The sequence below is a fragment of the Trachypithecus francoisi genome, unplaced genomic scaffold (assembly GCF_009764315.1).
Source record: "Trachypithecus francoisi isolate TF-2019V2 unplaced genomic scaffold, Tfra_2.0 Lachesis_group0, whole genome shotgun sequence".
NCBI classification, from domain to species: domain Eukaryota; kingdom Metazoa; phylum Chordata; class Mammalia; order Primates; family Cercopithecidae; genus Trachypithecus; species Trachypithecus francoisi.
This window is the reverse complement of record NW_022681453.1, coordinates 57,072,032-57,085,004: the sequence shown is the minus strand read 5'-3', so window position 1 is coordinate 57,085,004 and position 12,973 is coordinate 57,072,032. Positions and strand designations below refer to the sequence as shown.

The 12,973-nt window shown below is 55.5% G+C and overlaps 1 protein-coding gene across 4 annotated transcripts in view; it reads left to right on the top strand.

The window, feature by feature from the left end:
* Window positions 1–12,973, top strand: part of IQSEC1 (IQ motif and Sec7 domain ArfGEF 1) — a 396,118-nt gene that overhangs the window by 238,075 nt on the left and 145,070 nt on the right. For 3 of the 4 annotated variants that reach the window (XM_033210757.1, XM_033210762.1, XM_033210759.1), the window contains one exon: window positions 4,982–5,026. The exons of the other annotated variant lie outside the window; for it this stretch is intronic. In XM_033210757.1, the coding sequence (XP_033066648.1) occupies window positions 4,982–5,026 (45 nt within the window). The remainder of the gene's footprint in view (window positions 1–4,981; window positions 5,027–12,973) is intronic. 4 annotated transcript variants of the gene reach the window in all.

Here is a 12,973-nt window from a genome sequence, read left to right as displayed (position 1 = left end):
CATGGGGCTGAGTGCAGAAAGCCAGTCTTAAAAAGTGGCACACTGGATGATTCCATTTGTGTGGCACTTGAGAGATGAAAATATGATGGGGATGGAGAAGAGATGGGCAGTTGCCAGGGATGAGGGCTGGTGGGAAGAGGCAAGGGGGCTATGGAGGGTGCCCAGGGAGCCTGGTGAGGAGACGGCCCTGTGCTGGATCATCATGGGGGCCACACAGAGCTGGGGGAGTGGGTATCACAGGAACATGCAGGCGTGTGTAACTGGTGAAATCCCCATAGGCCCAGTGGGCTGTGGCTTTCCTAGCATCGATGGTGTACTGCAGGTGTGCAAGATGTTATCTCTGGGAAAGGCTAGGGGAGGGGCACACAGGATCTTGTACTTTTTATTTGGAACTTTCTGTACATCTATGGTTATTTCAAAATAAGCAGTTTTTTTTTTTAAAGCCCTAGGTGCAGGAACTTGGTCTGCATTACGGCCTAAGCGTCCATATTTCTTAAAAGCACCGCAGGGTGTTTACCCTACAGCCAGGATAGAAACACTGACCACTTCCTCATTTAGCAGAGGGAAACTGAAGCAGGGAGGGAGGTTTCCAAGGCCACGCAAGTGCTGTGCAAGAAAGGGGATGACCACCAGTTCCAGCTGAGCCTGAGGCCTGGGCTTCTGCTGCTCCAGGCTGGTGCTGGAGACTGAACGTGAGGCAGACTGTTTGGTTTTTGTCTTTGTGTTAATTGATATTGAATTATTATCTATGTACAGAAAAATACACCCTTCATCAGCATATGGCTTGTAGAATTGTCACAAACTGAACACACTCATGTAACCAGCACCCGACCTCAGAACAGATCACACCCCAAGATCCCTGTGGTGCTCCTGCCAGTCACAGCCCATTCTCCAGGGGCCCTCTCCTGACTTTGTGCAGCACAGAGCCAGCACTTTTTCCTACTCTTGAACTTTGCATCAATAGTCGGGTGCTGTTCAGAAGCAGTGCCAGGGTGTAGGCCTGGGGCAACCAGTTGGTTCTGAAAAGGGAAAGGAAGCAGCCTCCCCAGGAGGCTGTGAAGTGGGGCTGGGGACAGAGGGGGAGGGGGACCTCACTCAACATTGCTGGAAAGGGCTGCTTGTCTCTGAGCCAGAGGCGAAAGATGGAGGAGGGACTGGACCCCTGCCCAGCTGACAGGCAGCTCTGTGTCCATGAGCCTGGACCAGGATCCCCCAAAGATCCCGGGGGTGACGCAGGGGAAGCGACGCAGCTCCAGCAGGTGGACAGAGCTCTGGACTTGGGGCTGGCAAACCTTTAGGGAAACTGGGTGCCACTGAGCTCGTTGCTGTACCTCCCTGAGCCCCAGTGCCCTCATATATAAAATGAGACTCATATATTTATATATATAACAAATATCTATTAACATAGAGGTAATGTGTTAAAAAATATGTGTGCATGTTATTATAACATTTATATTTTGTTTGTATGTTGTTGGTATCACACATGAATATATGTAATATAATACAATATAAGGTATATTGAATATCATACAAATCTTTTGAGTCCTGTCCTAGTCAGAGCTAGCTTTTATGGAATGCTGACTCTGTTCTTGGCACTGTTTTAAGCCTTTTAAATGTATTAACCTGTTTAATCTTCCCAAAACATTACAGATGAAAAAACTAAAATGGGGCACAGAGAGGTTAGTTAACTTGCCCAAGGGCACTCAACTAGTAGGTGGCACAGCTGGGATTTGAACCCTGGCCCTCTTGGCTCTAGAACTCATGTGTTAACCTTTAAGCTCTTACATCTCAATATACACTGGTCTATGTAGTGATAATAACGATGTATCTCAAATATGCATGCAATGGCGTTTTCTGGTTTGCAAAGCCCTTTTACTTTATGGGCACTGATGGGCGCTGTCTCATTCTCAACAGCTCTGGGAGGTGGGTGCTATCATTGCTATTCCCAGGGCACACACCAGTTGGGGTTGGTTCCAAATTCAGGTGTGCTGGGCTGAGGGTCTCTCTGGGGACCCTGTGCACCCTCAATCTGGGCTTTTTTTACTGGGGCCTGTTCCTGGCCTGTGCACTGCTGTGCTGAGTGATGAAGAAGGACGGCAGGGAGAACAAGGCCTCAGTCTTGGCTGGACAAGGCTGCAGACAACTTGGACCCAACAGGGCGGTTGACAGAGGGAGGATCTCCATTCAGAGCCACTCCTAGCTATACTGTCTTGGAGGGGCGGGGCACCAAGGCAGCTGGTGGGAGGAACTGCTGAGTGTTCCAGGCCACAGAGGATTTCCCGGGGTGGGGAGTGGGGGCAGTGACACAGGTGGGGAGAAGTGGAGAGGGCAGGCAGGGGCCACTGCCTACTGTGGGGTTCAGCACTGAGCCACAGCAGGCCTGCGGGGCACGTTGCATCCATCTGACAGTTTCCCGTCTTCACATGCGGACTTCAGCGACCGTACTCTCTGGTTGGAGAGAGAGTATTGCACACAGCTCAATTCCTTGGACCCATGTACCACAGCATGTAGGGTGTAACTGTACCTCTGTTGCGTGGCTCAATGAGTTAATACCTGTGAAGTGTTAACACTCCTGCCACTTATTAACTGCTCAAAAAATATTTGCTATTATTAAGGAAGTGAGAGAGAGGAGAAGAAAGAAAGGAAAGGAGGGAGACAGGAAAGGAAGAAGGAAGAAAGGAGTCTGCTGAGGGAGGGTGCAAGGTAGACAGAGAAGGGGTTTTACATTTGAGCAGGGTTTTGAAGGGTGAATAGGAGTTTGTGTCTGGATAAGGAAGCAGAGAATGGAATGGTGTTCTGTGTATGGGGTCTCCCTGAGCCACACCTCAGCCTCTGTGAAGTGGGAGCATGATTCCATGCACCTCATAAGGTTAATGCAAGGGCTGGATGAGGAAGTGTGTGGGAAGAACACATAGCCCGAGGTGGGCACCCTGCAGTAGGTGAAGATATTGCTATGTTTGTCATGATGTGGCCAGAGTGAGATCAGAGCTGGGGAGTTGAATCTCTGTGGCTGTGGCAGGGCAGCCCTGGGCCTGGGAACAGTAGGCTCTGCCTGTGGGGCCCAGGAACCTGGTGCCATTTTGCGGTATCTTTGTCGCATTGTATTGTTATCATCTCATGTGGCTGGTGTGCAGCTGAGTGGCCAGGCTGGGGGATGGAGGGCTGGGTCCTCTTGTCCAAATCCAGGACTCCCTGAAGCCCAAAATTCCTTACCATACCCAGTGTGGGTTCTGGCACTGGAAGGAAGGGAAGGCCTGCTTGCCACCCCGCTAGCTCTCCCTCCTATAAAACCTGTTGCCCATCCCAGATTGGGCACAGGACTGTGAGCAGTCCAGGAAGTGAGCTCATGGCTTCCTGGCACTGCCCCTCATGTCTTCTTTTCTTCATGAGTTTTGGCAAGGCATGACTGGCACACAGGTAGAGCTGCTAAGCCCACCATGTCTGGCCCTGGGTGGGTTCTGGCTCAAGGGGCACAGGACTGTGACCAGTCCAGGAAGTGAGCTCATGGCTTCCTGGCACCGCCCCTCATGTCTTCTTTTCTTCATGAGTTTTGGCAAGGCATGACTGGCACACAGGTAGAGCTGCTAAGCCCACCATGTGTGGCCCTGGGTGGGTTCTGGCTCAAGAGACCTGCGGCCTCTTATGCTGGGGCTGGAGAAGAAGGAGGCATTGCGCTATGGACGCTCCCACCCTTATGGACGCTCACGTCCCTAAGGGATGGCGTGTGGAGCAGGGCCTGGCATTGGGGATTCGAATCTGCTGAACATGGGATCTCCCAGTGGCTATGATGGTAGCTAGGCAGAAAGTAGCAGAATCACAGGCCAGCATGGGACATGGGAAGGAAGGTCAGCCTCCTTCCAGGAGTGTGTCCAGCAGGGCTCTTGTACGAGAGCAAGTAGGGAAACGGAGGCTAAAGCTGGGATGACCCATGGCAGGCACCCAGCATGGGCCCAGAATATCAGACTCCGCTGTGGCCAAACGTAGGCCCAGGCCTGGCCTGTGCCGTGGACTTCTAAGGCCTTAGGAGAAGCGTGTGAGGCAGCGATGGGGGGTGTGGGTGCCCCATGCAGGAAGGCAGGTGGCATTGGAGGAGAGGGTATTCCAAGGGCACGGTCTCTAGGGATGAGTTCTGTGTCATAGCGGATGCGCCCCAGGTGGGCAGGTACAGGCAGTGTTGCTGGGATGGGGTCCCAGCCTCTAGGAAAGCATCACGCCATGCCCTGAAGGTGTAGGAGGTGGGGTGTGCTGCCAGGCAAAGCAGGGACAGTCCTTTCAGATGCATGAGTTGCCCTGTGAGAGATCTGCTTTCCTACTCCCATTTTACACATGAGGAAACTGAGGCAGAGAGAGGTGAGGGGACAGGCACCAAGTCCATGGCTAGTCATGGATGGAGGTGGGATGTGATCCTGGTTGGGCTGGCTCCAGGCCCACACCCCATAGCACAGACCGAACTTGGTCAAAGGCAGGAGGCAGGACCCAGGCTCCTGGGCCCAGATCCAGAGCTGGACGCTGAGTCTCTGGGCAGGAAATCAGGGCTCCAGGGCCCCTGGGCTCGCGGCATGGAGGCTGGGTGGGCCCAAACCCATGGGTCTGCTGAGATTCCTGGTGCAGGGCTCTTTGGGGAAGGAGCATGGTGGCTCAGGTCAAACATACCCGAGGTTAAGTCTGGGGCAGCCAGAGAGGACCTTTAACCCTGCTCACTGTGCTTCCTCTCCTTGAGCCTCAGTTTCCCCATCTGAACAAGGGGCAGTGGGACTTGACATTGCCGTGGGCTAGAGACAAGGCAGCTTCTCCATTGACCCAGCAGGGGGAAGGAAAGCACATGGTTTCTTGCATGTGGGGCAGACACTCCTCCCAGGGCTGCTCAGTTGCCCCAGGACCTGTCCTGGGACCACCTGCTGGGGCCTGAGTGGACATGGCCCCCAAGGGGTTTGCTGTGTGTAGGACCATAAGTAACCCTGTCTCGCTTTTGCCACCTCAGGAGCTCCCTGGACACCGGAAGCAGCCTCTCAACTGACCGCTACAGGTACTGTCTTGCCGTCCACCCCAGCCTGCCCCAGGATCTCCGTAGGTCCCCACTGTCCATCTGCACCCAGAGGCGGGCCTCTAGGAGCCCATCAGGGGAAATTAGCTCCACCATTTGGCCCTGAAATTCCCCCAAGGACCACAGTACTACTGACATGTCCCCTGAGAGCTGCTACAGCTTGGAGTGGTTTCCCCTCAAATCAAGGTCCCCCCAAAGAGCATGACTGCAGTCCAAGTTCCTACCCCAAAGACCAGAGCTCAGCGGAAGGCCCCTCGGAGGATCAGGCTGCAGCTGATAGTTCCTCTGAGATCCAAGGCTGGTGGGTCTCCCGAGGACCAGCCTGCAGCCGGCAGTTCCCATGACGACCAAGGCTGCAGCCCAGGGGAGAAGCCTGAGGGTTTCTATTGGTGTGCAGCTGCGCTTGGTGGGAGCCAGGGTGTCTGAGGGTCTCTGCTTCTGTGTGCTTTGTATCTTAATGTCTTCCAAAAAGAGCATTTTCTGTTTTCACACACACACACACACACACACACACACACACCACACACACACACACACACACACAAAATACTGGAGACTGCGCCTAGAGGAAAGCTCCCTGGATTGGATGTCAGCAGATCCTTGTTCCAGTCTCATGGGCAAGAAAGACAAGTGACAGGCAGCCTGTCCTGGCAGTGGGGGTGACTTAGAGAGCTGTGTTCGGTGCATCGATGTGAACTGGGGAGGAGGGGACATCTGTACTGCTTTGTAGAGGTGACTAGAAGTTGACTGGTCCCCTGTTTGGGGTGGGAAACAAGTCGTCCTGGAAGGGAGGACCCTGTGTGGGGACCTGTGCAGGGTGGATGTGGCTGGGGCATGGAGAGGGAGGAGGGGAGTTGAGGGAGGTTTGGGAGGGAGCTTCATCCTGCTAAAGAGCTTGGCTTCTGTGAGAGGGGGTTTTTGAACAAGCCCAAAAGGAGACTCACAAGGTAGTAGGCCCTGTCCTTGGAGACAGCAACCAAGGACTGGGCCCCACATGTCAGGGTTGCAGCAGATGCTATACAGAAAGGAGATGTCAGAGTGACCGACTCTGAAACTCTGGGCTGCAGGGAGTGAGGGAGTGGCCATCTGGGCCCTGCTTCCCCGAGCCAGCTGGGGACTGGCAGCCCCGCCGCGTGCGCTCCTGGAGGATGCAGAGCCAAATGGTACACACGTGTATACACATGAGCAACACGCTCACACACTCACCTGATCCTCTGCACGGACACTCCACAGTCACACCCACATAGCATCATAACAGTACTTCCTTTGCTTAGTGAAAGCTGACAATCCTTATGGCCACCCAGCAAGTCAGGGCTATTGTTAGCCCACTCCACAGACGTCACCTGCTCAGGATTCGAGACTGCGGGGGCAGAGCCGGGATTTGAACATTTGGGTATCCTGGTGTGAATACTGCCCAACACCATAGCACACTCCCTGCCCTCATACTCACAGCTCCTCATATGCCCATTGCACAGTCTCACATGCACACACGTATACACGCTCCAGAACATTCCCACACCCAGTTCTTCTTGTAGTCAGACTCTGGCATTGTCACTTCTGCACATGGGCACACAGCCCCCATTTTGACACATATGTGCTTGCAGGCTCACACTGGTATACACACTCTCACCCCTGACGGGCTGGCCTAGGGTGCCAGCAGGCCTGTGGGTGCCTGTGTCAGGGTGACCCCAGGGAAGGAGGCTGAGGAGGCTCCTGTAGGGGCTGAGCCTGGCCTCTGCACCACTCACCCATGCCATGGCCACCACTGCAGCTCTGTCTGCATTGTCCACTCTGCCGGCTGGTCAGTCAGGTGCCCTGGTCGAGGCCAGCCCAGGAAAGTTCTGGCATGAAGGGAGGGTGGATGGGGCTCTTTGTTCTAGGATGTGTGGGTCCGAGCAGGTTCTGTGGCCCTGCCCACTCGGGTCTCATTGCACAGCCCTCCATCGGATGGAGTCACACTTGACCTCAGAGCCAACGCCCCAGTGCCTCACTCCCTGGAGGACAGAGCAGGGGTCAGAGTGGAGGCTGTAGGAGCCTCTGCATTCTGCCATATTTCCTGAGCACCTGCGGGTGTCGGGCACTCAGGATCCGTCATTGAGCGTTCTGCTACCTTCACAGAGCATCTGTGGCAGGCAAGAGCACAGGTAGCAAGCAGACAAAGAAATTGGTTTTTAGCATAACGTGTCAAGTGGTGACAAGAGCTATGGAGAAAATAAATCCAGGTGAAGGGAATAGACAGAGATGGGAGGGTGGCCAGGGAAGGCCTCTGGGCCTGGAAGCACAGGAGGGTTGAGGAGCATCCCAGCAGCCTGGTGGGAACAGTGGTGCAGAGGCCCTGGGGTAGAGCATGCCTGGAGGAGTGGCCAGGAGGCAGGTGCTAAGTGGGGCCTGCCCCATCCCTGCCATCTTGCCTTGGCATGCGTCCTGACTCCCAACCCTCACAGCAGCCTCAGACACAGACAGGGCCAGGATCAATGTTCCCCTTTCACAGATGAGGATACCTGAGATCTAGAGACCAGAAGAGCATTGGTGCCAGGTCCAGGACTAGGGCCCAGGACCCCCACTGCTACCGTAACTCTGTGCCCTTTTTGTGCAGTGGAAGCACAGCTCTGCTACTGGGGGCAAGCTTCTGAGAATCCCGACCCTCGGACATTCTAGAGGCCTGTGCACAGCCTAGGAATTCAGAAACAAAGGTCCCAGCCAGTAATTGCCGCCTTTCAAAGGCACAGCCAGCTTCCTCTGCCACAATCGTGAGAGGGAAGCTAATGTCCTTCTCTGGGGGGTGGGGGGGTGGGGGAGGAGTGGGCAGCACTTCAGGGCTGCTGGCCCCGCCTGTGCTACCTTGCCAAACAAGCGCATCACACTCGGCACATCGTGTCTCCCTTGCCCGCCCCCAGTTATCAGCCCAAGTGGGGTGTCTTGCATCCAGCCTAGGTCCATTACAATGACACTGGGCGTCCCCCTTTACCTCTGGCCTCGCACTCCCTGACTGTACTGTAGGAGGCTTGGACCCAGCCATTTGGAAAGCTCTCCCTCTGCAGCCATCCAGGATGGGTGCCTCCAAGGGAAAGTGACTACAGACAAGTCCTCCCAACCTTGGCACTACTGACATTTTGGGCAGGACCATTCTCTGGTATGGGGGCTGTCCTGTGCATGGTAAGGTGTTTAGTGACATCTAAATGCCACTAGATGCTGGCACTCTCTCCCCATTTGTGACAACCAAAATTTCTCCAGACATTACCAGATGTCCCTGTGGCAAGGGGATGACCAAGATGCCACTGGTGGAGAACCATTGCTCTAGAAGCAGCATTTTTGCTAATGACACTGAGAAAATGCCACCTGAGGTGGGAGACGTTGTTCTTTGGCTTTGCATGGGGTGGAATCAGGCCTCTGGTTCCCAGCCTGGCCCTTGGAAGCCGAGCAGCCTTGCTAGAAGCACACAGAGTCTTGTATTTTTTGTGGCCCCAGCTCCCATCCGACGGCCTGGATGTCATCCCTCCTGGCCAGCAGCTCCTGGGCTCTATGTGCACACCTCTGGGGATGGGGTCTTCTCTGTGCCTCTGTTTCTTCATCTGACGGGGAGTGGAGAGGTAGGAAGACCTCCTCGTCTGAATGGAATGTGACCACAGCTTTGCAAACGATGTCGGGTTGTGCAAACGTGGGCCCCAAAGTGGCCAGAGGGGGTGAGTGTGGTGCCTCAGCCTTTCACACACTATTCAAGATCCTTCCTTCCGCAAATGATTATCGAGCCCCTGTAGTGGATCGGCCCTTAAAAGAGATGGGCCCCTGCCCTGAAGTAGTTGCTTGTAGTCAGGAGAAAGACAGTTAACAAGTAAACATGCAAAAGCAGGATCCTGTCAGAGAATGGGCTGTCCCGTGGAAAGAATCAGACGGGATAGTGACTGAAGGGGGCTGGGCTGCTGTAGCTTAGACAGGAGAGGTACTGGAGTGGGACCTGACTGACGAGGAGGAGCGGAGCTGCAGGAAGCGCGCCCGAGAGCAGACTGCATGGAACCCAACGGCGTGCCGGACTCACGGGGGTGTGGGTGGCCAGTGTATCTGGGAGCCAGAGCCTCAGATTTTCGGGTGGCTGGTATGTGGGGAACGGGCCATGGGAGGGTTGGAGCAGACGCTGGGACCAGCCAGATCCCAGGAGATATGAGGGGAGAGGTGAGGCTGGGCCGGGGCCTCCTCTCCTATTGTCTGTGACTGCCAGGTCCCCTGGCCCGTGGGGCCACCCATTCTGCCTGGGGTCCCTCTGCCCAACAACGCGCCTGGTTGTCTGTGGCCCGGCAGCTCAGCCGCTCCCCTCCCTGGTTAGCGACAGGATTCCCCTGCCGGCAGCCAATGAGCGGCTCTCATAGCGGTTCCATTTTAGATTTTATCAATGTGTCCCCGTCACCCAGGCAACAGCAGGCGCTGGGCGACCCTGTCAGTCTTCCTCTGCCTGCCTTTCAGAGCCCAGCTGCCCCCACCCCAAGCACCATGTGGCTACATGGTGAGTTTTCCCTCGCACAGGCTGAACAGGGATTCCGCCAAACGTAATTTATCTGGCAAAAGAGGCCAGTGTTTGCCTGTCATCTGGCCCCCTCCCTACCTGCTTTCCCTGGGTCTTCCTGGCCTCAGCCACTCTGGGCCAGTCAGGCGGGTGCAGGACTGCCCAGCCGGTGCCGGCCCCACCACCCAGAGCCCCAGGGCCTGAATGGAAGAACAGACTTGCAGAGCCACCATCAGGAACCCTAGCATCCAGGCCCCCCAGGATGATGGGCTGGGGGCCCCCGCAACTTGATACAGCCAGAGCTGCCTTGGTGTGTCCCAGGGACCCCCAGGGAAGCCCTCAGATGCACCAGCTAACAGAGACAGCAGCAGCATGAGCCGGGCCGGGCGAGCTGCATGAATGAGTTGCTAGGCTTTTGTGCTGGCTGTTCTTTGTATTGGAGGCGTGTACTGTACAAGCCGCGCCGGGCGGGCTGGGCCATGTGAGTGGGGGCCGCCGTGGCAGGGACCAGGGCGGGCCGAAGCAGCCGGTTCTCCACCTCCCACCAGCCCCTCTCCGTGTCTCCGCGGAGACGCTACCGTGGTCCAGCTGGAGACCAAAAGGTGAAAATGCTCAAGTTCAAGGCCTTTTGCCTGGATTACTGGCAGTTCCTGTGCCTACAGCCCCTGCATGGAGCCTACAAAAGGTAAGTCGACTCTCTGGGGAGAGCCTTGGCCGCTAGGGCAACGGGGCCCAGAGGGAAAGTTCGCTCTGAGCCTGCCCGACTGCAGGGCTTCCTCATCTTGGCGGAGGGTCCCCGCCACTGGCCAAGACCAGTGGTGGCATTTGTCGTGGTTCACTTTGCAACTGGGCTTAACTGTTCTTTCCTCTCCCTCTGGCCCGAAACTGGTAGAGTTTCTGCAGAGAAAGAGTCAGCCTGGACTGCTCTGAGGCCAGGCACTGTGTTTCATTGTTCCGTGCTGCTGGGGTGAGCCCTAGGCAGGGAAGCTGCACTGATCCGGGGTCCCGGCCTGCCCTTTCCCAGCACACTCGCTCCGACCTCGTGGGTTGGATGACTCAGGGGTTGGCCTGCCTCCTCCCTAAGCACAGGTTTGGGGAGGCAGAATTGGGGGTCCCCTGGTCAGGAGATCAGGAGACCGAAGTTCAGTCCCTTTCCTGGCTGTGCGATCTTGGGCGAGTCACTTTCTCTCTTTGAGCCAGTTTCCCATCTGTAGGGATTCGGACTCGATGACATGGATTTGAGGACTGCTCACTGAGGTGACAGGGCCTGCAGGCACCCAAGCCTGAATGTTCATACCCCCGGCAGCTTCTTCCGAGCATGTGTGTTCTTCCAGTGCACACCTTGGTCAAGAAAGACCTGCATCCGGGCCAGCAGATCATCGTGGAGCCGTCGCCATGGTCACCTTGAACAGCGTGTTATTAAAGACCTAGAGGAAGGAATTGTCCCGTCTATTCTGAGGGAATTAGTTTTTCCTGATTTCACACTCTGTGAAGTCTGCGGCCATTAGCATACGAGCAATTCTGGGAAAGTGTGGGAGCTTTTCTTCTCCCTTCCAGTGGGCTTTCTCCAAAGGGGGAGGGCACAGAGGGTCTCACAGCAGCCCCTGCTGCTGTGAAAGGAAGTCCCTGCTCTTGGGAGGGTGCCAGCAAGAGTGGCCTGTCCTGCGTCTGATTAGTGCAAGCCACATCAGAGAGGAGCCCGACACCCAGTGGGCCCTGAGCGCCGTGGTACAGCCTTTCACCCGACCCCTGCCCCCAGGCTTGCTCACGTGGCCTCAGGAGGGCACATCCAGCTGTCAGTGATTCAGTGTCTACCGCGGTGGGGCACTTCATATACTTAATTGTTCATCCTCATCCCTCCTGCAAAAGAAGCATTGAAGCCCCTGTGCACAGGTGAGCAGAATAAAACCAGAGGGCAGGCAACTGCAGAAGAGTGGCCACAGGATCTGACCCGTCTTTCCTGTCTCGAGATGCAATCTCTCTTGAATGTCTACAGTCTCAGGCCATGTAGACACCACAGTCCTGGGCCTGGCAGGGACAAATGAGGGACAGACCCTGCTCCACAGGGCTCAGCTGGCCAGGCACGAGTCATGGTCAGAGTCTTGACAGAGGAGCAGGGCTGGGTGCGAGAACTTCATGGAGGAGTTGACAGCTGAGCCAGGTGGTGAAGTGTCTGGAGGAGTTTGCTGGGCTGAGATGGGGAGCACAGGTGTTCCAGGCAGAGGGTAAACCACGTGGGAAAAACCCAGAGGCTTTAAAAGGGAAGGGTGTCTTCGGGTCATGGCAAGAGGTCATGGAGCTGGGAAGGGGTACCAGGGCCTGGGCCTTGTCCTTGTCCTGCATTCAGCGGGGAGCCCATGAAGGATCTTAGCAAGCAAGTGGCAAGCTGAGAGTCACACTCTGGGGGCCACGTGGTCCAAGTGTGAGAGGCCTGGTTCAGGCTCTAGGAGGAACCCGTGAGAGCGCCCTTTATCCCCTCCCCTGACCTATGGAGGTTCTTACTCAGAGCCTGTACTCTTGTTCTTAAGCCCTGACTGTGCTCCAAAGACAAATGAGACTAATCCTTGAGGAGCTCCCAACCTACAAAGGGAAAAGACCTGTTAACAACTCATGAATGTTAAGAATGGGGGATAAATAGAGGGTGCACAAAGTACCAGCAGTCTGAGAGAGGTCTTATTGGAAGGCTTCCTGCAGGAGGCGGCATCTCATCTGGGCCTAGATATGGGAGTTGGAATTTTCCAGACAGGGGAGGGCACTGTGGGTGGAAAACAGCATGAACAAACGTATGGGGGTGGGACCAAGCCTGGCATGGTGCATAAATGATCGGAGGTGAGGCTGAAGCCTAGGTGTGTGTCAGGGGAAGAGCTAGAAAGGAAGGTGGGGCAGTGAAGCTCAGTGAGTGTCTGTTACACATGAGGCATCGTTCTAAGCACCAATTCTGCGCACTAATGCCGCGAAGTGGAGTCATGATTCTTCCATTTTCCAGGTGAAGAAACCAAGGCACGGGGAGAAGTAGCTTGTCCAAAGGCTCATGGCCAGTCCGTGGTGCTACTGGGATTTAACCAGGGGGTCCAGCTGTAGAGGCTGCATGCTGCCAGCTGAGCAGCTCCAGCTGTCCACCCTGGCAAATGGCATGCTGAGGGCTGGGGGCAGTCATCTTTCCAGCAGTTGTCGACCAGAAATGATGATGCATCAGCCAGGTGGGCAAGAACTCAGACTTTGTGGTCAGACCTCACTGTGGCAGGGAGCTTAGAAAAGTCACTTTTCCTCCACAGCTGTGTAACATGGGAAGAAGGATGCTTAGCTCACCTCTCGCCCTTGTGTGAGGATTTCAAGGGTAAACGCTAGGAAAACACTGAATATACAGCACTTAGTAGGGGCTTTGCAAGTGGCTGTCCTCACCCAAATGGACCCTTCCCCAGGAAGGCTGT